The sequence below is a fragment of the Rousettus aegyptiacus genome, unplaced genomic scaffold (assembly GCF_014176215.1).
Source record: "Rousettus aegyptiacus isolate mRouAeg1 unplaced genomic scaffold, mRouAeg1.p scaffold_m13_p_2, whole genome shotgun sequence".
In the NCBI taxonomy this organism is placed as follows: domain Eukaryota; kingdom Metazoa; phylum Chordata; class Mammalia; order Chiroptera; family Pteropodidae; genus Rousettus; species Rousettus aegyptiacus.
Genome location: NW_023416295.1, coordinates 6,487,457 through 6,514,789, shown reverse-complemented (window position 1 = coordinate 6,514,789; position 27,333 = coordinate 6,487,457). Strand labels below are relative to the sequence as shown.

The window sequence follows — 27,333 nt, the reverse complement described above, 5'->3', positions numbered from 1 at the left end:
CTGGTCAGAGAGAGTGAAGGCAGGTCTGGAGCCCTAATGTGAGAACAAGTTTCCGTTATAAGGGTCAGACTGAGCCACTGGTGCTGGACAGGAACAACCCCAACAGAGTTTTTCTGACATTTCCGTACATCATTACACTCTGGCAAATGCTAATTGATGCTCTGGACCCCATACCTCTTTTCAATTCAATTAAATAATTGCACAGGCCTAACATAAGAAATGCCCTGGGCCGGGTACCAGGGTTAATGAAAAAAAGAAAAGCTTTGGGATCTTAAGGAGGTGACAATTCAATTAGTGGAGATTAGCTTGGTACCAGAGCCCCGCCCCTTCCCCCCTCCCCCCCCCCCCGGGGGATTCTTGATTCCTTTCACTCCTCCCTCACTTCCCACCTCCCCCTTTCAAGTCTATTAGCAGTTAGAGCTCAAAAACTTACCCGCTACCGCCATCCTGGTCCATAAGCAATGGCTGCCAATGGCCTCTCCAGTTCCACTCTGGACCTATGTCGTAAACTGAATCATGTCCCCCAAAGGTATCAGGCGCTTTTCTTTGGAAACTGTAACATTACCTTATTTGATAAAAAAAAAAAAAAAAAAGTCTTTCGCAGATGTGATGAAGTCAATCAATACTTTTGAGAGGAGAGATTAACATGAATTATCAGGGTGGGCCCTTAATGCAATCACAAGCAGGTTTTTTTTGTTTGTTTTTATACCAGAGAGGTAGTTTTGACAAACGGAGAAGAGGAGAAGGTCATGACGACCGAGGCAGAGGTCGTAGTGGCGCAGTCACTAGCCAAGGAATGCCTGCAGCCACCAGAAGCCATAAGAGGCAGCACTTGGACTTTGGCCCAGTAATTCTGGTTTCCTTCTTTTGTCCTCCAGAACCAAGTGAGAATCCATTCCTGTCGTTCCGAGCCACTCTGTTTGTGTTAATTTGCTATAGCGGCCCCAGGAAACTAAAATAGACTCTCAATCTACCCTTCATGCAGAAGTCAGGGGGAACTTTTAAAGGGGGGTATGGAACCATGCCAATCTCTTGCTTAAACCATATTCTTGAATTGTCATCACAATTAAACCCAAAGTCTGAGAGATTTCTGTGGAACACCCAGGACACCTGAATATGGTTTATGGACTGGCTATTACATGATATTGTGCGATTACCATTCATTTTTTTTTAGACGTGTTAATATTATTGTGGTTACGTAGGAGAAGGTCCCTATTCTTGGGAAATGCATGCCAAAGTAGTTAGGGGTGAAATGTCCTAAAACTTACTTTTAAGCAGTTCATGAAAAAGTATATATTTGACGTAGCCTGATTGGGCGGCCCTAGCTTATTCTGAATGTCAGATGTTGCCAGGGGCCGCAGTCAGCGGAAGGCTTTCTTAGGGCTGGAAGACCCCTCATGTGGCTGGCAAGTTGCTGCTGGCAAGTTCTTTCTTTTCCACATGGACCTTACCATGAGACTGCTTGAGTGTCCTTACAATATGGTGGCTAGCTTCCCCAACACCAGTTCCAAAGACAAAGTCTGCAATGTCTTTTTGACCAGCCTTTAGAAGTAACGCCCCAGCCTCCCTTCTGCGTTATGGTGCATGCAAGCCAGCTCCAGGTCAGTGTGGGAGGGGCTCATGCCTGGATGAGAACACCAGCAGGTGAGGATTATTGGCATCCATGTTGAGTGCAGGCTACCAACCAAATTGGGGGGGGGGGGCGGGAAATAGAACCAGATCAAATGATAAACAAACTCTTTACTCTAGCGCGCAAAGTCCCGCACGATCTGGCTCCTCTCCCACATCTTTGCAAACGGTTCTTCTTCTGACCTTTCAGTTCCTCGAAAAGGCCGCGCGTGTTCATGCTTTAGGGCCTGTGCGCTGCTGTTGTCTTCATCAGATACGCTCTTCCTCCTGCTGCACCGGGCCGAAGCGCGTCAGTTCTCAGCTTAAATGTCGCATCCTCAGAGAGGTTCTATGTTATAAACTGAATGTTTTGTGCCCCCGTCCCATTCATATGCTAAAACCTATCCTCCAACCCAAGGTGTTTGGAGGTGGGCACCTGTGGGAGGGGATTAGGCCGTGAGAGCAGAGTCCTCAGTGATGGGATTAGTGCCCTTATGAATACCTCCGAGAGCTTCCTAGTCCCTCCTACCGTGTGAGGTCACAGAGAGAAGATGATTATTTATGAACCAGGAAGTCCTTACTTGATACCAAATCTCCCAGAGCCTTGATCTTGAACTTCCCAGACTCCAGAATGCTGAGAAAGAACTTTCTGTTGTTCGTAAGCCAGTCGCTGTTTTGTTACAGCAGTAGTAAGATGTCCTCCCTCCCCGTTCATTCTGAAGTAGCAACCTAGTCCCTTGCTATGTTCCCACCCCCTTTTAATTCTCTACATAAGCGGTTATTTGATACATTTCTTATGGATATATTAGCATGCTTGTTATTCATCTTTCCCGCCTAGCATATACATCCTGTGAAAACTTTTTCTATGTGGATTATCTTTGGATCTCCAGTATCTAAAATATTGCCTGGCACTCAGTGGCTATCTCGTGAGTGACAATGAAGAGCAGAAATAAGCGTTCTAGCAGTAGTTTTCAAGAGTGTCATGGAAGAGCAGAGGAGAGGGCATCTTCCAGCTTCATAATCTTGGCACTTTATCAGGTTAATTGTTTTCTGGAGCTGTCACGTGGGCTGGTTGATGAATGGCCCTTAGGAACTCTGTGACATGGCCTAATCAAACAATCTCCTGATGGAGCCAAAAGACATACTGGTCTTTCTGACCACACTCACTCGTTGCTAGTTGCTGCCAGAATTCTTTTACTGTTTTGGAAATGGTCTAAAATCCACCTCGGCTCTCCTGCTGTAAGGCACAGAGTCTCCTTTATGATGTCACTTTTTTGCTCTTTGCTCGTGGCCCCCGACTTCCTTCACCACCCTCCCCTCCCCTGGCCTCTTCCCCACAGCTCTAAGACAGATCGCAGATCACCGCCTCTCAGTAGCCAGCGGGGCTGGGAATTTCTTAGGCTTTTCAGCCAGCTCGTATACCTCCATCTCAGGAATGCCAGCTAAATTCCTGAATCAGGGTGCTTCTGGAACTTCTGCAGCTTCTGGAGCTGAGTCCTAGAGCCTGCCTGTGGAACCACATCTTCTCACTCTTATCTTAGCCACATTTTGTCTCTGAGGGTATTTACTCTTGCTCTCTATGAGAAGCGTTGGCATCTTGTTGTTGTCCTTGGTTAGATCCTACGGAGGGAGCTCTGAAAAGAGACCTATGCTGCTGAAAGAGGCGTCTGTGGATGACAGCATTGGTGTCACCTGGGAGCTTATTAGAATTGGAGACTCTAAGACCTCCTTCAGCATAATCTGCTTCTGAATTCCATCCCCAGCCAATTCACATGAGCATAAACGTGTGAGAAGCACTGCTGTAAGATTCACTTCAACAGGCGCCAAAAGAGCCGAGGCATTTCGATTCCTTAATCTGCCAGTTGTTACTTAGGGCCAGTTCCAAGGGGAGCGAATCCTTCCCAGAATCATCTGGTTTACCAAGTATAGCAGGCAGATGGATTTGGGCAGCCTGAGGGTGATCCTCCAACAAGGAGCAAAGAGAGGCAGGTGCTGGTTGCTGGAAGGGAAAGCAAACAACTAGCAGAAACGGGAAAAGATCAGAGGGAGTGTGGGCAGAGCACAGGTTCCACCCGCCATCCCGCTCATAGGAGCAGATTGGATCTAATTTTATCGCTCCGATTTCATCCACTATTGCCCACAGTAACCTCCCCTGAAGGAAGGAAAGCACTCGAAACAAAACCTCCACTCACAGAACAGCCAGCCTCGAAACAAGTGTGACCAGGCTGCAGGAACAGGGGGAGACGATCTCAGCAAAGCTAATTCCTTTCTCAAAAAAGTAAGCAGTCTGTTGCTAAAAATTTTTACCAAGCTGGTGATGTGTGAATGTTCGTAGGTGCTTCATCGTGTTTCAGAAAATGGTAGATGTGAGTTTTGAGGAAGTACGTGTACCTGGCTTTCCGAAAATTAAAAAAAAAATAAGTTCCAATAATAATGTGATTGATTTTTTTTTCTCAAAGATGGCTTTATCGAGGTATAATTTACATACAGGGAAAAAACCATCCTTCGAAGCACATAGTTCTCTGAGTTTTAACAAAAGTTTACGGGTATACAGTCGCCACCACAACCAACATGCAGAACGATTCCATCGAAATGAGAGAAGTTCCCTTCCACCGCTTTGTGCCGCCCCTGCTTTCATTCCTAACTCGTGGCGCCCACTGATCGGACTTCTGTCGCTATAGTCTTGGCTTTTCCGGAATATCATTTAAATGGAGCTACACACTTGATGTCTTTTTTGCGTCTGGTTTCTTTCACTTGGCGTGATGACTTTGAGATTTACCCATATCGTGCGTGTCATTGTGGTATTACTGTAGCATAACTGTCCTTTTCTATGGCTGAGTAGTATTCTTGATATGACTATACCAAGATTTGTTTATCCATTCACCAGTTCACGAACATCTGGATGGCTTCCACTTTTTGGCTCTTACGCGTAATGCTGCTATGAACATTTGCGTACAGCTTTTTTGTGTGAATACATATGTTTATTTCTCTAGGCCAGATACTCAGGAATGGAATGTCTGGGTCATGTGGTAACTGCATAAACTTTTTAAGAAACCGCCAAACTGATGTTCCAAACAGATTATACCATATCACATGGCCACCAGCAGTGTATGTCAGTTCTAGATGATCTACCTATTTCCTAGTACTTGGTGGCAGTTCTCTGCCTGCAGCTTCGGACTTCAAATCAATGTGTATTGGTTGCTCATTGTAGTTTAATTTTTTGTTTCCCTGATGACTAATGGCGTTGCGCATCTTTTCATACGCTCATCGGCCTTTCTTACATCTTTTTTGGTAAAGTGTTCAAATCTATGATTTTTTTTTTTATACCGGATTGTTTGTTTTTCTTATTATTGAGTTTTGAGAATTCTTTTATATCTTGGCCACCTTTCTTTAATCAGATTCACATTTCGAAAAAATATTTTCTCCCAGGCTCTGGCTTGACTTTCCATTTTTTTAAATACCTTTCAAAGAGCAGACGTTTTATTCCCCTCCACATCTGCTTCTTTAAAGTAAAATAGAGACATAATCCACATGTCATAAGTTTACCTTCTTAAAGCACCCAACGTTGTGCAACAACCCCTACTATCTAATTGCCGAATATTTTCATCACCCCCAAAAGAAGCCCCATACCCATCCGCAGTCACTCCCCATTTTCGCTTTCCCCCAAGCCCCTGGCAACCGTTAACTCACTTTCTGTTTCTATAGATTTGCCTGTTCTGTATATTTTATGTATATGGGCTTTCGTTTCTGGCCTCTCTCCCTTAGCATAATGGGTCCAAGATTCATACATGTTGTAACATATATTATCTCTTTGTGGCTGAGTAATATCTACTGTATGGATATGCCCCACTTTGTTTATCTGTTCATCAGTTAATGAATATTTAGATAGTTTTTCCTTTTTGGCTATTATACATGATGCTGCTATGAACATTCGTGTACAAACTTTCGTGTGGAAATACATTTTCGTTTCTCCTGGATCTACATCTTGGAATGAAATTGCTGAGTTATATAGTAATTCTATTTTTTTAAAAGTAAGATTTCTCTTTAATTCAAAAACAGATTAAGCCTATATTTTACTTTTAAAATATATTTTTAAAAAATCCTGAAAATGCCATCTGTCCAATAGCCCCCTTTGTTGTTAGCCTGGCCACCGGGTCTTATTTCAATGAAAATTATGAAATAACATTTTACTTAATGTGCACTGTTACATAGGGGGAAAAATAGTTCAATACAAGCACAGAAGATTTGACTGAAAGTAAAATATTTGGTTTGAAGTCTTTACACAGCTGCCTGGGGACACTGGGTCACAAACGCCCAAAGAACATACTGCTGGGGTGTGTGTGTGTGTGTGTGTGTGTGTGTGTGAAAAAGGGCCACGTGTTGCTGTTTAAGTTAGATACATGTTTGACTCTGTACTAAAGACCTCAAATAACAGCGATTTACACAAGAGGGAGTTTTTTAGTTTTTGGGGCATCCTCATGCTGTTTGTTGGAATATAACGGAAACAATCTTTTGGGAGGTCCATTTGACAACATGAATCAAAAACCTTTTAAATACATAATCTCAGAAATTCTACTTTAGAAATATGTCCTAAGGAAATAAGTATGTTCTCTAATATTTAGGAGAAATGATATATAAATGCCTTACAGTAGGGAGTTGAATAAGTAATTTAGTGTTATTCCATATATGGACTACTCTGAAACAATTAGTAATTTCGTAAAGTGTATTTATCTTAAAAAGAAAGAATGGCTCTGATGTATTTTTACATAGGAAGTTGTAAACAACATGTACATCATTATAAAAATGTCTACATGATTCATTTAGGACACATTTATAAGAAACAGAAAACTCAATTTAAACTGTCTTCAACAAGCAAATTTATTGGTTCTTATAACTAGAAACTTCATAAGACAGACTTTGGTGTTAATTTAATTTAGCAACTCAGAAATTTCTTTAAAAACTGAATTTCTTTTTATATCTTCTTTTTTGCCCTCTGAACCATCTGCGTTCACCTGAAAATGGTTTGTCTTATAGCAAGATGGCCACCAACAGCTCCTAGGACCATTTTTGTTCAAACACAGAGAAACGGTGTCTCTCCCCTAGCCTCTTGTGTGAATCCTAAGCTTCCCTCTGATTGGACCATCTTGATCATGTGCCTTTCCTGGTGGCCAGGGAACTGCTTTGTATTGGTTTGCTTAGGTCTGGGTCTCATGTTTGTCCCTAAAATAAATAGTATGTCAAGGGCATGAATTATTGTTTAGTTGAGCCAAATCAGGACCTACATCAGAGCTGGGGATGGGGTTAATCCTAATAAAATTGCATGGATGTTCCCACAACGGTGTGGGGTAGAATGGATGTTGAGAGCTCATACTAACACCCTCCTCATCACAGAAACAAGGCCGGAAGGATATAGTCAGAGTCCCAACAGTGGCTGTCTTCAGGGTGTGGGATTATGGGGAGTTTTAAATTTTCTTTTTTATGCTTATGTGTATTTTACATTTTTGATAACACATTATTTCAAAAAGAGACAGAGGAAAAGCTGGTGTATAACACTTATAATTAGTAGCTTGAGGGATTTCAGGCAGACATGCTGGCAAACAGGAACTACGAGTTTTCAGAATGATACCAACTGCGCTTTGCAGAAGCTTCTACCTTCCTCACTCTTGCTTCTGTTATGAAATTGTGGTCATTTTTACAAAACTAATCCAATCTTTAAAGGCTAATCTGGCTTTAAACCAGTGGTTGCAGTGGCTGGAATTTTCCCCTTTTTAGCTTTCTTGAGAAACATTTTTTTTTTCCCTCGTCACCTTTAAACACCAGGTCCTAACCCCAGAAAAGGTGCTGGAGAGTGTGTGTCTCTTTGCAGAGGGAACCCTGTGTGCAGAAAGGGAGGCACCAACCCCAGGTCTCCCACTTCCTTCTTGGAGGGAAGGTGCTGAGTGTTCATTCAGGAAGCGGCTGCTGCAGAGTCCGAGGCCGCCTCAGGTCCTGCAGCCCTCTACATTGCGACTCATACTGTGACACTGGCTTGGGGCACTGCCGAAGGGGCCCTAGCCAGGTCTGAAGGCTCAGGTTCCCGGGAGAATGAGAAATGGGGCATGTCCCTTGATTCATTTCTATTCGATGGTGGGCGCTGGGAGCTCTTCCTGGGATTCTCCTGCTGCTCTCCCATATGCTTTTTCCTGGAAAAGAGAATTCGTGTTTACGCTGGCAGAAAAGACCTTCTTTAGAAAAGTAAGGTAAGAGTTTTTCATGTCAGTCTGGGCATCCCGTTTTTTACTTTTATTTCTGCTTGAAATTGGTTCTTGGCACTGCAGTTTTAGAAACTCGATTTCATCTGATCACGCCCTCTGGAATTCTTTTATCGTAATGGTAAGCAACAATTTGGCGTTTTACATGGTGAGAGCTATACTTACCAAGAGGATCAAAATGCTCCAGTTTGAGTGGTCAAGGCACTCTGGTCTCAGTAGGAAAATACGTGCACATGGGAGAGGAAAACACACGAGAGACGGCTTTAAGGAACCATTCTGTGTTTCTGCTGGTAACGTCATCCGCACCCCACCAGAGCATAAGCTTCCGTCAAGTAAGGACTTGTTTGCCTCGTTCAATGTCATATCCACAGCATCTAGAACAGTAGGAGGTATTAAACACATACGTGAGGAATGAATGAGTGGAAGGCTCGCTAGCTGGATGAATGAATCACTATCATTTTTTAGGGTCACCGTCCTCTGAAAACGTTCCCCTGATCCTTCTAGGGATATGAGATGTCCTCTTCTGGGTTTCCCTGGTCCTTTGAATTAAAGCACATGAGTCATAGTATTAAAACTATTTGTTTACATATCTATCTTCCCTAAAAGACTGTGAGCTCCACAAATGTAGGGATTCTGTCTTATTTTTCCACTTAACTAACTAGAGACTCTTTTCACAGTACTCTGTGATACTCATTGAATAAAATAATAATACTGTGGCAGCTCATAGGACATACCTGTTAAGTGGTTCAGGATATTCCACTAATCAGGGCCCCTTTGCCTCTTCGATGTTGGTTAGACTTTATTAACTTCTTACTCCTCGTTTTTCTTTGCTTCCAAGGGAACAAATATCCTTTTATTCTCAGCTGACATTTCAGTATCTCTCTGTTGAGCCTATAGATACACTGAATTGTTTCCACACATTACATTTCTAGGATCAAATTAGTCACTTCTTGATGTTATACAATGAGGCAATCCATCTCCAAGGTAGAATGCAGGATTTCTGAGAGGGCCAGCTAGAGAGAGCCCACCCCTCTTGAGTTACGTGCATTCTTACAGCTCTGGTCATACAAACTGAAATCTCCAGTCTGGTCCACACTCACTCTAGCTCATCTCTTTTATTACCTATGGCCCTCTGTCTGGAGGCTGCATTTCCCTCGGTAGGCACACTTGCTTTCAGACCAGGTTGTACTTCTTTAGGGTCCAGGATTTGCATGGCATCATCTGACAACTCTGAAAGAGCAAACAGCCTTATGTGGCTCTCAGTCCTGGATCATCCAGAAAGAACACCTAATGTTTTGAGACCACGAATCTAGGAAGTGAAGACGTAGACTAAGTGGCAAACACACATTTAAGATCAGGGCAGGCTGGGAGTCTGAAACAAGGTAGATACTCAAGTTGTATGAAACTGGCGATAACCAAGAAATGGTGATGGGAGGCTCTTTCTTTGGCTGAGTTTGCTGCAGCCAAGAATTCCATAGTGTCTGTTTGTTGGGCCTCATCCAATGGGTGTAGATAGTTTGAGTCACCAAGGAGGTGATGACAAGAAAGTTCTATTGGAATATTTTTTGAGTGCTAGAGCAAGTCTCACTAGACCAGAGTGGCACAGCCATGCACTTGTTGGGTACACACCACTTGGATTTATACATCTCGGCCTGTCTAAGACCCAGCCTCATCTCCCAGGAGGCCTTGCATTCTGCACTTGTATTGTCACCTGGATTCATCCAGTTGTATCGTACACTGAGAATCCCTGCGATGACTGCTCTTTTGTTCTTTGGCGGGGTTAGTTTCTCCGTATGTCTGCATCCTGATGGCACTGAAAACCTCATTTGGGTCAAATCCCAAAGGTGGCCAGTATCTTGATCTAGCTAACAGTTCCCTTTGAACATGTGTTTTCTTAAATTAGATAATTTCTTGACTGTATTTCTTCTTTAGGCATTATCTACAAGTTTCTTTTATGGGATTGGCCCTCATTGTGCCAGCCTTTTTTTGTGTGCAGTTGTGGTTTTTCTAGAAGGCTTCTTTACCCTCCTCTGTGTTTCTCAAATAGCCTTCCTGACCTTTTTGGTGTCCTTACTTTTTCCAGGAAGCTACTTTTGCTGCCTCCATGTCTGTGCTGCCTGAGACTCATCTCTCAACACCTACTCTGAACTTTCATCGAAGAGAAGGAAGACTACCTTCCCCAGATCCTCTTCTTGGGAAAACCTTCCTCAAACCAAAGGTTTGTGGTTCCTATACATTTTCTCCAGTTCAAAATACGCGGAATTGATTCATGTTTTTTGCTATCTGTCTCATAAACTATTCCTGTGTTCATTCCTGTTCCCACTCCCAAATCAATGAAATAAATTTCTCGAGAACAGAGGCCATGTCTCATTCACCTTTGCAGGCCCAGCATTTAGCACGATGCCTGACACATGCAGGTACGTGCACACTATGTGTTTATTGAATGAATGAATGATTGAATGTATAAATGGAGAAATTAGATTATGAGCCTGAATTTTAAAATTCTGATTAAAAACTTTGGATCATTAAAAAGTGGCTTAACAGTAATATATCCGGGGTTTTCAAATTAATTTTCTTTATCGCCAATACTTAGTATGTGACTTTTTTGAAAAATACAAAATAAGTTACAAATAACATTTGCAAATATATATAAAATACGGTTACAAACAATGTTTGCAAAAATACCATTGATGACAATTTTAGAATAAGCCCCTTTGTGAATAAGTCCAATGAATAAAAATAAATATAATGGCCATATTTAAAGGTAATTACAAAGATAAATACTGAAATAGCCATTTCTCTATAAATACGATTGAATTCTATGCCCATTCTAAATGGCAAATATAAATGGTAGTGAAAATAACCAAAAACTTTAATAACTTGGTGTAAGTGGACTTTGCTAGAAAAAATGCCACATCTATCCAAATGGTTACAGAGAATTTGCTGTGACAGGTGGGCTAATATCTCTGCCAAAAGAACTTTATAATAAATACAGAGGTTCTGACAATTGAGAGAAATCAATTATACGATAATTAAGTAAAAGTTCAAGTTAATAATCAGTTATGTGCTAACTCAATGTTCTCAGAGGAAGCAAAAGGTTAAGGCATTCCGTGAATCTTCACTTTCAATGATAAGATTTACTTCAAATCAGATACTTCGGAGTTCTAGAAAGTCAGCTTTGCATGACAGGTATCATATGTGTGGTGCAAAGATACCTAATAAAGATGAAAATATTTAACCAAGCGATGTGTATGGTATGTAGATTTCAAAATTAAGGGAGTTTTTCTTCTTTCATCAGTGAAACAAATCACAGCATATGAGAAAAGGTAAGAGAGAAGAGCTGTAATTAAATGGATCTTAATTTGGGGAAGTAGAATGAAACCTGACAGAACGTGTACGATACTTTCCAATGCTGAGTCTGAGAAAACCAAAGCGCTTCTGGGCACCTGCCGACTTTTCCTTTGCCGCCATTGTAGGGATGACGAAGCGTCTGATTTATGGCTGAAGCCAGGCGTGGCCTGCTGAGGCAGAAAGGGTGTGTCTTGCCGCGCAGGACGGGGCAGCTATCTTCACTGCAGGGAATGAAAACCGTTCTCTGTGGAGCAGAGGGTTGCCTACTAGCAAAACACAAAACTCACCATTTGCCTGCCAGGTATTACTTGGTAAGCTCTAACAATGGTAAAGTCAAACATGGGTCAATTCGCTTTGAACTAGCTGAATTGCGGTAATGCAGCATTAGAATGGCTTCAGCATATTTCAAAAGTAAAGGCTATGAGATGGACTCTCATTAGAGAAAAACCAGTCGACCAGAGACAAAAACCTCCCCGATTCTGGGAAGTGGTATCGGCGATGAATCATTTTTGTCAGCAGCATAGAGATGGCCCTTGGTTTTCTGTGGTTTATACACGTCATCTTGACTTTGCAGTCTGGAGAGATAGAGAGAAAGGGAGAAAGGCCATCTGTCTACTACCTGTTACGTAACTGTGAGAAGACTCAGGAATGTGTGAGCCCCATGATGTCAGAGGCTTGGCGTGTGTTGGTCACTGTGCATCTCCGGCATTTAGATCCGCGCCAGGGGCACATAGGTGATTGGAATTCACCAACTGGCTAAATAAATGTCCATTTCTGCCACTTTCATTTCTTGGTTAGTCTCATACCAAGAGGGCTCCATCCAAGTAGAATAGAATGACTGTTTCATTTTAGTCAGTGTACCATAATTTTGCATAAATTCAGTATTTCTGTTTTTAAGATTTATGGAAAATGTCATGTTACATATGACACCATTATAGTTAGTATGAAACAGTCTTCTGAAATCCTGGGATGACTCCTATGCCTTATTTCTGTCTGCAGGTGGGACAGTAAGATGTGTCATTAAATTGTGGCCTCTTTGTTCACGCAGTTATAATTGTTACTGGAATAAGTTGGAAAAGACACTCTTACCATTACCTATCTAACTTATAAAATGAAAAGAGCTTTGTGACTATTTTTACGAGCTACCTTTTTCCAATATCTTCTTCTTGGGTATTTATTTATATTCTAGGTTCGTGGATTTGTTTCACCCTGTTCTTGTCCATGGGCAGCCTGGTGTTTCAGAATCTCAAGGTGTTCAGTAAAGACTCATCTGCATGTTATTTTTTTTTACGATGTGTTTTTAAGCATTAAACAGTTTAGAAAAGGATAAGGTTCTATTAAAGCAAAGTAGTAGGTCTCTAGATTGATGAATTCTTTGAGTACTTAGAAGAAGAATATCTGCAGACCAAAATTTTGTTCGGGGGGAAAATAATAAAAGACAAAGCTGGAGAATTTCTCTTCTTATAAAGCAGGCGGGTCGACACTCATAAAGTTAAATGCACTTATTAGAAGAATGTGTAAATTTCCATCTTTGGAAGTCACAGGACATACTTAGAGAGGCTTTGTAGTTTCACCTGTTCTCAGCCTCACCTGAGAGCTGTTTCCAGATGGTTAACAATCATGGTAATACTTAGCCAAGTGCTAATTCTTGATGTGGAGTGCCTGCACTCTCAACTCCGGCTCCCTCCCTCGCTTCCTGCCTCTCTGGAGGAGCATGACACACGACAGTAAAATACCAGCGACCTAAGGCCGCCACTGGAACAAAGTGCATGGACCTTTAAAAAGAAGGGGTTGTGTTTATTGTGGGCGAGAAAATGGTCTGGGCATTCAGGGAGGGTTTTAAGAGCCATTCTGGAAGTACCTGCTTCTCGTTGGTTTTCTGCCAGCAGCCGCTGAGTGCTTGAATTCATTTCTGAAGTTTGTTCTTAGCTGAGGAGTTCTTCTCCTTGGGGGTGAATCAGACACTAGCCCTATCATCGCAGACACTTGCCCGGCTGTTTGTGAGCACCCAGAAAGGAAAGGCCCTCCTCCCTCTCAGAGACCAGAGATCTTTTCCTTCTTCAGAAATTCCTGAGCGAGCTTAGGTACTGGGAGAGAATAGCTGGATGCACGGGAAGCCATTCTCAGCTCCCTGGAGGCATGGCGTAGCTGGTCGCACCTTTGCCCTGCTGTATCAGTCCGCCGGGGCTGCCACAGCAAAATACTGCAGACTGGGTGGCCAAAACAACAGAAATTTAATCTCTCACAGTTCTGGAGGCTGGAAGTCCAAGCTCAAGGTGCCGGCGGGGTTGGTTTCCTCCGAGGCCACCCTCCTTGGCTTACAGGGGATCATCCTCTTGCTAGCTCCTTATACAGCCTTTCCTGTGTGTGCACTCATCTTTTGGGTCTGTCTCTGTATGTCCCTATCTCCCCTTCTAACAAGGACACGATGGCACTGAGCAGATTAGATTAGGGCACCTCTAATGGCCTCATTGTACCTTGCTTCTTTAAAAGCCTCATCTTCAAGTACAGTCACATTCTGAGTTTCTGGGGGTTAGAGCTTCAACATATGAATTTTGGGGAGATACAATTGAGCCTGTAACACCTGCTCAGTCCCCCCGCCTGCTTCTTTTTTTTTTTTTTAAAGAATTCAATTCACACACTTCACTGTGGTTCTATTAGGAAAATACTAAACTACTAAAAGAAATACTAAACAAAGAGAGTCTGTGCCATACTCTTTCTCAGGCTCCCTTTCAGGCCCTCCACCCATGTTGGCACACATCCATGGCTCCCTTGATTTTCATCTGAAGTGGGGTGTCTGTTCAGGAATGGTTGCTTTGTGGGCGCTCTCAGAGGTGAGAGAGGTGGCAACCGCCCCCCAGCTCAGGGACCAGATCTCATGATGAAGCCAAGGTGGCAGTTGTTCTTCTAGGAAAGGACTCTGCTTCCCTCGGCCCAAACTCCCTGGCATGAGCAGGAGGCGCACAGGGCGGAGAGGAAGAGAGGGTTCCCACAAACCCGTCAGCGCCCTTGGGACATGGCTCCCAGCAGATGCCCTGTCACAGAGGCACATACGCAGGGACATGGGGGAAAGACAGAGCTCAGCCAGAGGAGGAAAGGAAAGGCTGTCTGCTCGGAGCTCACTACAGCAGGGGAGTCAGCTGCTGTCACTTGGGTTTTGGTAGTGACTCAAAGGTCAGCAGAGGGGTGGGAAAGCCTTCTGATGGGAAGAGGAAAGGACCCAGGTCGGCTCTGCCTGGTGGCTGGGGGCCTGGGGAAGAAGATCAAGGCAGCCATCTAAAAGTGGGATGTCCTGTGCTACTGGTTAGGGGTGCGTGTTTGGCTTTCTCCGGTTAGTCCTAAATTGGAGGCAGAACCAAAATTAAGGAGGTGATTCAGGTGCTTCACTGATCTTGCCTGTGCCCCACCCAGCCGTCTTCATGCGCCTGCTTCCTGGGGGTTTTGCAGGGAGTGGTGGAGGCTGAGTCAGCGTCTATTAGGGCGGTTGTGAATGTAATGTAACTTCTTGGCTTCTTGGCCGAAGTCTCTTAGCTCCAGGGTTTTATTTCAAAGCTGAAGCCAAAGTGAGATTTTGGGCTAGAAGGAAACAGATATTCCCCATTTTAGAATTTCAGAACGAGAAAAAGGCTGTCCTTAAGTTGAGGTAATATGAATAGATGAGGGTTTATTATATGGGGTTGGTTGCCATGAGCTCTTGATATGCAAATATACCTCTGAGAAGGAATTCAGATTTGGAGATTGGGAGATTCTTTCTGGCTGCATGATCCTGAATAAATTACTGATCTTTCTGAGGCCTCACAGATCAATGAAAGGCGATAACACTAGCCCTCGTTGCAGATTTGCAGCACCCCCTGGAGATTCCATTATGTACAGAAAGCGAGCCACCCGCTATGGTAGCAGTGTTCTTTGTGCAGACTTCTCCTTTGCCCAGCTGCCTGCTCTGCAGAGCTCCTGTGAGACGCCATTGTGCAAGCAAGGATGGGCATCTCACGCTGGCCCTTCACCTGTGGCACGTGCTGCTCCTACTGTAATCCCGTGAGGCTCCTTACTGCCTACAAAGTAAATTTTAACCCTTGGCGTGCTACCTAGTCCCTCCAAATCTGGTCCTGGCTTCAGTCTGTCCTTGGTCCTCCAAACAAGCCCTCACTCCACCCAGACCCGATCTGTTCTTCGTCCCCTTGGACATACGGGGTATGGTCCCGCCTTGGTTCCTGCCGTTTTCTGTTGCCTGGAATCTGTCGCTCTCTCTCTCCCCATCCCCGCCTCACCGTTGACCCAGCTTTACTCGATTCTTTCATCCTTGAAAGGTCAGGTTCGAGTCTCGCCTCCTCCAAGGAGCTGTCTCTCACGGCCTCAGTGATCCGTCTATTTCTAAATGACTCTCTACAGCACACCCAGCTTTCCACTTGGTAAATCAGTAAAACTAGACATGACGCTTTCGGTTATTCTTAGCTAACTACATTGTATTCTGCATCTTCCGCTGGACGAGAAGCTTCTGGATGTCAGCAGCTGCGTTTTACATCCCCTCGCCCCACCGTTCAGGATTATGCTGTATGTTTCGAGCGACGGATATTGGTTGAGTATAATGACAAAACGATGTGCCACCCTGATTAATGTGTTAAACGTATTAGAAAACTAAAGAAAAGAGTCCTTGCCCGGTCTCGATAAACAGTTCCCTGAAAGCACCTCCGAGCCAGGGAGAGGGGTCCTGGGGGTTTCGCCTTTATCATAGCTGCAGCTGCAGTAATTCAGGGGGGAGGAAAGAACAGCTTCATTCACGTTCAGTGTGGGGTTTCCAGTCTTAGAACAGGGTAGGCTGAGCCCAGCTCATTGCTCTCGGGAAGGCGCTGTCAAATGAACTAGACAGGTGTGTGTGTGTGGTGGGGTGGAGGTAGGGGGGGAACCGAGCGCCCCATTCCAGTGCAGGCAAGTTACCCAGAGCAGTAATGAGGAATCCAGCCAAGATGCTACGGGAGATGACTGGGAAGAATGGGAGAAGGGGAGCGAGACTGAATTGGATGGTGGAGAGTATAGCCCAGGAGCTGGGCCAAACCTGGCAACGCCACGCCCAGGAGTGGGTGTGGCCGCGTGGCCCAAACAGACGGGGAGGCTATCACCATGGGGGAGCTTGCAGCAGGGACCACCCTAAATCTGGGGCTCAGGGCTCGGCTTTCGGGTCCTGACAGGGGGCCTGGCAGGTAAGGCAGGCCCTGTCCTAGGGAGCCAGGGGTTCTGTTCATGGCTCCAGTGTGAGGAATAAGATGAAGATGTTCCCGTTCTCAAGAATAAAGGAAAAGCCCAGAGGCTCCAGGCCCAAGTTCAGAGTTGACCTCTGAGTAAGGATGACTGTAGGTACTGAGAGGAAAAGACGTGACGTTTGGTGACACTGCGTGGCAGTGCCATAAAGAAGCGAGGACCTGAGGAGTGTCATGATTTCAGCATCCTGCCATGGTCCCTGGTAGCAGCAGTTGTAGAGCCCAGTTCATGTGATTCCCCCAGCCCAGGGGTCGAGTATTCGTTCCAACTTACCGGGGGTTTTGTACGGTCCTCACCAGGGTCCTCGGTTTCTGTGCTGGGGTCTTCGGGATGGTTACAGGGATGTGCGCTGGGAGCGAGCAGCTAAGGAGGAGGCATTCAGCCTGGACGGATGTGTGTTCTTCTGTTGATGCTCGGGGGATTCTTGTATAAGATTTCCATTGAAAAATCTACAGCTTAAAGAAGTTTGATGATGAGTTTGACAAGGACAATGACCATGACAATTTCTATTCCTCTCTGGAGAGCTGGAAGGTAGAGAAAGTAAATGCCTGGAATTCAATAGCACGACAACAGCAAAGAAATCCATCGGAACAAGGAAAATTCTCCACAAAAGATCACAACACAATACACAGAAAAAAAAAATTATGCCTTCAGCAAGGGATTTTGTAAGGAACTATGGCATTTTAGATTCTCAGGAAGTTGCAGGAGTTATGTCTCCATTGTGATATGACCTTTAGGAGATCAGTAAAATTTATTATACCTTTTCAAGGTCCATTTTATATATTTTGAACTCTAGGGGCCAGAATAAAAGAACAGAAACTTGTTTTAAGCTTGCTCAAATAGTAGAAGGGTGTGTTATATTTTTAGAACCCAGAGAGAGAAAATGCACAGCATCTCAGTAGAATTGGATATTCAGGAGCCGAAGTGGTTCTTCTTGTTTTGCAAGGGCTTTGGTGGCCTCCCAGTGTCTGCGTGGTCTCCCTTGTCTCTGCCTTTCTCCTACATCTCTCTGTCTCTTTCGTCTACTTATCTACACTCCACTACGACTGGCAGGTTACTTACATGACATCACGTTCGGACGACATTCTCTGTATGAAAATCCTTAGGTCGAATTTTTGAGGGACAGATTGATCAATTCAGCACAGTCTACAGCATGATTTTCCACGCGTCAGATCTCTGCCCCGGGTCCAATCCACTTCGATGGAGAAGGAGGTGATGCTACAGGTCGTGAGGAAGTGAGGCAGCAAGGCCGTGGTGGCCTCATGACCTTGGATGGGGTGCAGGTGGGGGAGCGACAGTTGGTATCTCTACAGCAAACCTTCGCAGAGACAACAAAGATGCTGTGATTCCGGGGTTCCGCAGGCTGCCACTCAGGGGACCGTTCGTAGCTGCGCATGCTCGAGATGGTTTCATGAGGCCACCACGCATGCGTCACCCTAGTCCGCCAGCACCCCTGAGGTCCCCGCACCCTTCCGGGTGTGCTGTCTTCCAGCTTCTTAACAACAGGTGCGATATTCCTACAAACGGGGTCCAGTTGGCAGGTCAGATGACGATGGCCAAAGAAGACCTCAGAGAATGCATTCATTTGGCCTCGCAGTTGACATAAATGTCCTTGCAGTGGCTGAGAGAGGGGCCTATGGAGTCGTACTCCCAAAGTCAATCCTGGCCCCACTATGCAATAACCACATGGCCCTGAGCAGGTAACTTAGCCTCTCCAAGCCTCCGTTTCCCTGTTTGTGAAGAGCGCATGATAAAATCACTTGGTAGAAAAGAAATCGTACTCCAGCATTAGTGAGGAATGTGCTCTGAGAATGGTTTTTGATCCCTAGAAAGTACTCGGTAAATGTCACCCATGATTGTCATCATTATTGTTAATCTCACTTTCATGTCTTATGGACCCATTTAAGGCTTCACGTCAGTGACTTCCGCCTCCCTTACAGTTCTTGCCCTGACTTCTTTGCTAGACCTGTGTGCGCTCTAAGTGTTAACAAGTGTTCGGTGATTAATCCATCAACTTTTACAATGCTGTGCTTTATGCTCCGAATTGAGGAAGTTCTCACGAAGATGGAGTAAAACCTTGACCAATTTCCTAAGCAATTTGCTGAGTATGGAGAGTCTGTCTTTCAAACCCTCCTTTTGGATGATTTGAATGTGTGCCCTTCCCCTGAAATAAAGACCCCAGATGATTTCTCCAATTTCTTTGATCTATGTTGATAGTATCTAAAATTCTCATTTGCCATACCGGAAAAGTGCGATCTGTTCCTTGAGACTGTATGCAAGACCAGAGAGCTGGAAGGCCGCATGAGAAGCTTTAAGACAGAGTCACTCCTGTTCTTTTCTCCTGCAGGAGCCAAGGCGCCCTGAAGATCATGAACGTGTCTTCTGAGCCCTGCAACATCTCAGACTGGCTGAGGCTCGAAGCCACGGTGAAGGCCTCTGTATACGTGGTCACTTTCTCCTTCGCCACGTTCATCACGGTCATCATGATCGCAATAGTGTTGCAGAATTCGAAACTGAGGAAAGAGGTCCGATACATCCTCCTTTGCCGCCATCTGCTGCATCTCCTCCTACTGTGGCCTGGGGGCGGTCTTCCAAGGGATGCGGGCCCTGGTGGCCAGCAGCCCCGTGCCGATCTGCTGGGTGGTGTTTGGGGTCCAGCTAAGCGTTGGAGAAGGGATCCTCTTCACTCTGGCCTTGATGGCTGTCAACACTTACCTGGCCATTTGCTGGCCATTGACATCTCTGTCCTTTGTAGGTTCAGTTAAGTACAGAGTTCTGGCTGGGACTTGGATAATCATCATACTGAAGAACGTTTGCTTATTCATCATAGAGGGCACCAGCTCCACTCCGGTTGCTGCGTTAAAAGCCGAACCACTTTGCCCAGTGATTTTGAATGGCACTCCTGCTAGAGCCATTGGTATGGTGTTCCTTCTCCTCCTTCTGTCTGTCATTCTTATAAGTTACTTTCTAATATACCGAGAAGGCAAATGGGCTGGCCATTTTAACAGGTCAAATATCAGAGTGAGGAAAACAGTCCTTATTCATTTATTGCAGATGGGGCTACATGTAATACCAACCCTGGCATTCATCGGTTTGGGAAAGATGTGTGGAGTGTTTTTCTTTGCTTTAAATCTGGTGCTTTTTGGGGTTTTTGCTTTCGCCCAGTGTTTTAACCCTCTAATCTATGGGCTCTGGAATAGAGAGCTGCAGAGCAGATTATACTACTGGGTGAGCTGTGCACTATGGCGTGGCCGCACAATGAACAGCAGAGAACCAGTTTAAACAGAAACTCAGCCACTTTGAATCAGTAACTCTAGCCCTCACAGACCATTGGCTAGCGTTGAGGTCTTGCCTTTTACTTAAGCTAAAACCGGTACCTTGAATTAATTTTGAAACTAATACGAGTAAGTCAGAGTCAGTCATCTGGCTCACAAACTATGCTGCTCCATACACTGATTTCTCCTCAGTGAAGTCATTTTGTGTCTTTAATTCTAAACTCAGGCCAACATTTTTGGCAATGTGCCTTACTGAGTTTCAGTAGTTGGGCAACTTTCGAGAATGCACTTGTTTTTAGAAACTGAGAAATAGTTCATGGTTGATGTGGAGTGAAGAAGTTTGGCTGCTCCTCTTATGTTAATTAGGGGGTAGGTTTAGCTACATGTAATAACCCAGTGGCAACCAAATAACTGTGACTTTAAAAAATTAGAGGTTGATTTTTTCCTTACGTAAAAGAAATCTGGAGGTAGACCTATGTGGCAGCCCTTCAGGCAAGAGGCTCATTCTCTTTTACTTTGCCATGATCTGTATACTACCTCATGATCCACTATGGCTGTTAGGGCTCCTACCATCACATTCACTCACCAGCCAACAGGAAAGAGCAAGGGATAAAGCAATTTGCTGAGTATGGAGAGTCTGTCTTTCAAACACTCCTTTTGGATGCTTTGGATGTGTGCCCTTCCCCTGAAATAAAGACCCCAGATGATTTTTCCAATTTCTTTGATCTATGTTGATATTATCTCAAATTGTCATTTTCTATACTGAAAAGTTGAAATCTGTATCCTCCTTCTAAAGATACTTTCTCGAAGTTACACAAAATGTTTGTTTGTTTGTTTGTTTGTTTTACATCTAACTGGCCAAAATTTAGTCATATGGCTTGCTTGGCTTTAAGGGAGAGTGAGAATAAATTTTAGCTCAGTAGTAGTGTCTGCAGATAAACATTAGAGTTCTTAATACTAAGAAAGGAAGGAAGAATGCTTACCAGAAGGCAAAACTTTCTCAGGGACCATTTTCCTTTCAGTCAAATAAAGTATAAAGAAAACATGGGTGGGTTATGATCATCATAAAAATATACTCTGCCTTTCAATATGATATAGAAATACAGTGTTAACCGTTTAGGGTCTCAGAAAACTTTAATTGTGTTATGTCAACAGATCTCAAAGAGGATGGCATTAATGAGAACATTGAACTCGTTTAAACGTGGGAATTAGCCCATTATTTAAATCTAAACAAGTTTGAGGCAGCAGTCTGACATAAATGCTTTCACAGAAATTCATATATGAAATTTCTTTACGCGAAGCATTCACAGTTGAATCAGTCAGGATTCAGCTCCAGAATCAGGAATGACCACTCTAGGAATTTTAAACAGAGAAGAGTTAATACAGAAATTAGATGCTTACGAAGTCACTGGAAAGGCTGCGAGAGTGGAAGTCAGGGGCCACCACTGTGCTGAGAGCCAACCACTGCAGCTGCGATCTGGGGGTCGAGCAGCTGCTCCCACCACTGTCCTGGCTCCCTCATGCCACTCACATCTTTGTAATTTTGTTTGCCAGGAGAAACAGCAGCAGGAATGTGTTCCATCTTCAGGTTCTTACGTGATTGCCTCTAATTGGTGGGATCTAACAGGCACAGACCCTGAGAGCAAAGGAGTCCTGGAAATGTAGTTCTTAGCTTCAAAGACTTAGCAGTACAGGAAGTTCCCCCAAAAGGAGTGTGAAATGAGGGTTGAATGAGCCAATCCACGAGATCCACCATTACAATATTTATTTACAGGTAACAATAACAACAACAAAATAATAGACCCCAGGTATTGGGCAACTATTATGCTCCTGACACTATGCAAACCATTTTATATACACTTATGTTGAATCCTTGTGACAATCTTATAGTACAGCTATTATTGTTACTGATTTATAAATGAGAAAAGCTAAGACTTAGAAAGTCCTTGCAGGAGTTCAAGAGGTCAGGACCTTCCCTTTAAGATTTGGTCCGGGGTGATCGTTTCATCATTATTGAGAGCTGGACCAGTTGCTTGGAAAATTGGGCCCTGGTTTTCCACTTTGCTTTGGGTGCAGACATCTGCTTTGACTACACTCTCCCATTCTTAGGCCTTCCTTGTTTTCAGATTCTAGTGGCTTCTGGATCGTGTCTAGACTCTATTTTGATTTCAAGTCCTTCTTGCCTCTTCTCCAGGTATTCAGTCTAAGGCTTTCCTCTTTCTCCAACCCCAACTCTGGGACCTCAAAGCACCACTTTCTCTTATCCAATGTGTAAATCCCTGTCCAGGGCAGGCACCGAGGCTTATTGCCCTTATCTCCTGGCACTCAATACAATGCCTGGTAGATGGCATGCACTGGACAAAAGATGAAATGGACTTATCACGCAGTGAGACATGCCTTTCCACAACTCTCTCCCCAAAAAACTCAAACTGTCCCTATGTTTTCATTGAAATTTAATGTAATCTGAGAGCACAGAGTAGAAGAAAAACTCAAAAAAATCACCAAGCTTAACTCAATTGTAAGTTCTAGATCTAATACACACGATTCAACTTATTCTTAAAACTTTTAAAGCTCTATTTTCTGAAATCAAAAGGTTACTTATACTTGTAACATTAATTGAGTGTTAGAATGGTAGTTTTTTATTTTCAAATGCAATTATTAATTTTACAACTAAATTTTTTTTGAATCGAGACTATATAAAATATAAAGTTCAAAAGGTTCAAAATGAGATCTAGTGAAAAGTAAGTCTTTCTCCTCTTCATTTTACCAACTCTCCAACTGGAATCTCTTAACAGTCAACCACTTTTTACCATATATAAAACTATCATTTTAAATTGGTGTTTAGAATGATAGTTTATGTCATGAATGACATCAGTGATAACCTGTATTATGATGCTAAAATTCTTTACATCCCTAGGGGAACTTACTTATTTATTTATTTTTTCATTTTTAAATATTTTATTGAGAAACTGCTGTGGTAGCTCTTATGTGCAGATCCCACGCTCAGATGTGTTGGTGTGCAGTTTGGGTGTGTTTGGTGAGTTTTAGATGTTCATCTTATCGTTGTTTCAAGGGGCGAGATCTGGAGACATCTCTCACTCCACTATGTTTCTCCAATCCTCCTAGGAGAACTTAAATTTAAGAACGATGTAGAAGGGAAAGGGAGAGAAGAGGTGGCTAAAGATACTGGCAACTAGTTGAGAGTTTTTGTAAAATATTATTTTCTTCTATAGAAATGGTGCAATGATATTAAATTTAAAGATGGAAAGGGTAGGAATTTGGGGGAAATAGAGAAGACGTACTTTGTAAATAGCTCTAAGAAATAAAATTCCTTAAAGAAAAATGTGAATTATCTCAAAATTCCCAAGTTCTTTTCAAGATTTTATCTACTGTAAATGCAACTGGGTGATCACTATATGAAACTATTTCTGACATATGTAGATAGACCATATAAACACATGTTGACTAACTAAGAATGAACTTGGGCAAAATTCCTAAAACTAAGAATAGAAAAGTAATTCCTAATACCCATGATAAGAAAAGGAGGCCAGAGTGTTTTTTTGTGTGTATGTGTGTCAAGAGGACCTGTGGGAAACTTTGGATCTCGGGGTTATGGAAAAGACCCATCCAAAAAGGCTTCCTGCCAAAGGGGAAGGACTCTCAGAAAAAGGCTGGAGGTTACCACTGGCTGCCAAAGATGAAGATGAAATGGGGAACAGTTGACTAGAGACAAGGTTTGCCCAAGGGCCAAGAGGAGACGACTTTGACTGAGGATCCCACAAGATGCTACAGCAGAGAAAGAATCATCACTGGGAATCAACCAAGAAGATGCAAACATCATACCACACCTGCCTTCCTTATGGCCAGTCTCTTCTGCCCCTTACATCTCCTTCCAGCCTCCATCTCTTCTGACCCTGGAGGAATCACAGGCAACCTGGGGGTGGGGCAAGTTGATTAGAAACTTTTAATTCCACTTACAATCATAATTCCTCGTTGTAATGTATCATAACATATCCACAGGTTCTGGGATTAGGGCATCTTTGTGGGAAAGGAGGTACTGTTCTGCTTATCACATTTGCTAGAATGAGGTTGTTCTTTGGAGCTGAAAATAACCAAAGAAACTTTTGTTATTAAAGACAAGACAAAATACAAATCAAAACACAATTAGATAACACCTCATATCTATTTGGATAGAAATATATATATATATTTTTGTAAACAAAACAGAAAATGACAAATGTTAGTGAGATTGTGCAGAAGTTAAAACCCTTGTACATTCTTGGCGAGATCGTAAAATGGTGCAATTGCTACAGAAAACAGTATGAATTGTCCTCAAAAAAGTTAAAAATAGGACTACCATATGGTCCAGCAATCCTATTTCCAGGTATATCTCCAAAAGAAATACAAACAAGATCTAGAAGAGATATTTGTTCACACATGTTCACAGCACTATTCGCAATAGCCAAGAGGTAAAAGCACTCCAAATGTTCATCAATGGATGAATAGATAGACTAAATGTGGTCTAGTCCTATAATGGAATATTATTCGGCCTTCAAAAAGAAGGAAAATTTATCACCTACTAGAACACAAATGAATCTTGAGGACATTAGGCTAAATGAAGTCAACCAGTCTCAAAAAGACAAAGGCTGTCTGACTCCACTTATATGAGGTATCTAACGTAGTCAAATTCATAGAAACACAAGGTAGAATGGTGGTGACCATTTGGAGAGGAGAGGGGACATGGGAGTTGTTTCATGGGTATAGAGTTTTGGAAGAACTTTATTCAGATGAAAAAAATTCTGGAGACCTATTTTACAACAATGTGATGTACTTAACACTGCTGAACTGTACACTTAAAAATGGTGAAGATTGCAAATTTTATGGTTTTTTTTTTTGTTTTTTGTTTGTTTGTTTGTTTTACCGCAATCAAAAAGAAAGAGTGATAGGCCAAAAGTATGAGATCTAAGATATCTCCCAAGGTTCATCTAAGGGCAGGTAAAGGTCAAATCCACTAATGGGGCTTGAATGTGCCCCAGGGAAAGAATCAAGTGGTTTCCTGCTCACATCCTATCATGTCCTGCTCTTTCAATATAATGGTTACCAGTTAACTATAAGCAAAGCCACTATTCATTATTAAGGATTTGTTAAAGACTAATGTTAAAGAAACTCTCATTTCTAGCTATAACATATAGAGGTACACATTACTTAAGACTAAGTATACTACATATACTGTGTGTGTGTGGAGGAATTTATATTTCTCTTTATAAACATATACAAGTATAGGACCATTATTGGTCAGTTGAATCTGGTACATTTCAATGAGTTAAGGTTAGATTGACCCTTATTGTAATTATTATACCTATAGTTTGTGTGGTATTAATTTTTTTTAATTCAGAAAAATCATTTGTGCCACAGACTACATATTCGAGTCCCCACTAAAATCCTATGCTGAAAGCTAATCCCCAATGCCGTAGTATTTGGTGGATCTCTCAGGAATGGATCTCTCAGGAATGCCCTCATAAGAGAGGCCTCGTCCCTTCTGTCACGCGAGGACACAGAGAGAGGATGGCTGTCTGTGAGCCAGGAAGTGGGCCTTCACCACTGCCTTGATCTTGGACTTCCCAGCCTCTGCCGTGAGAAAAAAGTGCTATTGTTTAAGTCACCTACTCTGTGGTATTTTTTCATAGCAGCCTGAAGGGACTAAGACAACTTGCTTTGCTTTGGGTATGAAGGCTTTCTATCCACATTCTCATTTTACCTCCAAGCCAACCATCTTGGACCTCCTAGCTGAAGGCAAATCATCGGTGCAGGCAGAAATGAAGAGCATGTGACTGAAATAAAACAGCGACATGCCCTAGCATTAATTCCAGGATGCTTATGCATTTTAATAGTTCTGCAAACTAGATGCATTTTCAACAATGTCATTTAAAAATCTCTCTGTTGGGCTTCAGTGTCATTGTCTCTGTGTAGGCAAAAACGTATTGCTATGAACTTGGATGTTATTCCTGGTGGTGTCTTGGGACAAGAGCATTGATGTTTCAGACAACAACCATCTATGAACCAACCATCAGAGGAGAGAACGTGAGTCATGGTTTTTGTCTGAAAACTTCTCATCGATTCTCTCTCATAAGATCAGGACATTTGCCAATAAGTAGTTTCTCCCATCTTTAGATCAGTGGGACACTTTGATTTCCCATCGCCTTGGGATTAGGTCCTTGTTATCTGTTTGTTGCTGCATGACAAATCATGCCCCAAACTTAGAGGCTTGAAACAATAATAATCATTTGTTGTCTCAGTTTCTGTGGGTCATTAATTCAGATGGGACACAGAAGTGATGGGGAGGCGGCTTCAGAGAGGTCATAGCGCTTTGATGTCTGGGGCTTCAGCCGGAAGACTTGGAGGTTGGGGGGCTGGAATCATCTGAACGCTCGATTGAGACTAGAGGGTCTACTCGCCTACTTGGTGAGCTGGGCTGGTCAGTTGGTTCCTCTCCACATGGACCTTACCACATGTGGACCTCTCAAAGGAGTGGTGAGGGTCTTGTGACATGGCAGCTAAACTTCACTAGAGTGAGCTATCTGAGAGAGAGAAACAGAGAAAGAGGGTGGGCTGGGGTGCCAGGTGGAAGTATCCTTTTTATGACCTAGTGTTATTGTCTGAATATTTGTGTCTTCCTCCAAATTCATATGTTGAAATTCTGATGTCTGGTGTGATGATATTAGGAGGTGGAGCCCCTGGGCGGTGCTTAAGCTGTGAGGGTGGGTGGGAGCCTCGTGAATAGGGTTAGTGCCATAACAAAGAAGATCCAGAGAGCTCCTTAGCTCCTTCTGACATACAAGGATACAACAAGAAGTCTGTGACCCAGAAAAGGGCCCCCTTCTGACCATGCTGGCCTCCTGATCTTGGATTTCCAGCCTTCAGAACTGTGAGCAATAAATTTCTATTGTTTACAAGCCACCGGAAGTGTGGTATTTTGTTATAGCAGACTGAATAGGATAGGACACCTAGCCTTGCAAGGCACTAAGTTCCACTTGTTAGCAGCAAGGCACTAAGTCTGGCTTATTTGCAAGGAAAGGGGAATAAGGCTTCACCTTTGGAGGTGGCAATGTCCATGAATTGGTAGGTACATTTTAAAGCCACTATGCGATGTAATTGATTTTGCCAATGAAAAGTGACACTTGCCACTTTTGGAGGAACCCCTCCAAAAGAACTGGTGTGCGATTTTGCACATTTTCGTCCTTTGCTGAAATTAAGGGGTCATGAGTTCACATGGAGGAGTAAAGGTGAGTCATTGTGTGGCGACACCTGCTCTGCAAAGTAGTCCTGACCTTCAGGGGAGCTTGCATGAGTAAGGAATAAACTTTGTTATTTTAAGCCATTGAGATGTTAGAGTTGTTTGTTATTATAGCATAATAATTTATTCTGATGAATGTCTCCCAGCATCCAAAATTGTGAAATAGATTGTTCAAAGATTATCTTGGAGACCGGAGTATGTTATTTAAAAATATACAGTGCAGTAGGAATGCTCGCATGCCATGGAGCAGGGGTTGGCCAACGGCGGCTCACAGGTCAAATCTAGTCCACCGCATGTT

At 43.2% G+C, this 27,333-nt stretch overlaps 1 protein-coding gene across 1 annotated transcript; it reads left to right on the top strand.

The window, feature by feature from the left end:
- Positions 1-17,933: 17,933 nt before the first annotated feature.
- On the top strand, positions 17,934-22,417 carry LOC107504960. The gene is given in 3 exon segments (XM_016134643.2): positions 17,934-17,972; positions 18,814-19,020; positions 19,022-22,417. Coding segments are annotated over 2 exon segments (912 nt in total). The 5' UTR covers positions 17,934-17,972; positions 18,814-18,835; the 3' UTR covers positions 19,749-22,417.
- The last annotated feature ends 4,916 nt before the right edge of the window (positions 22,418-27,333 follow it).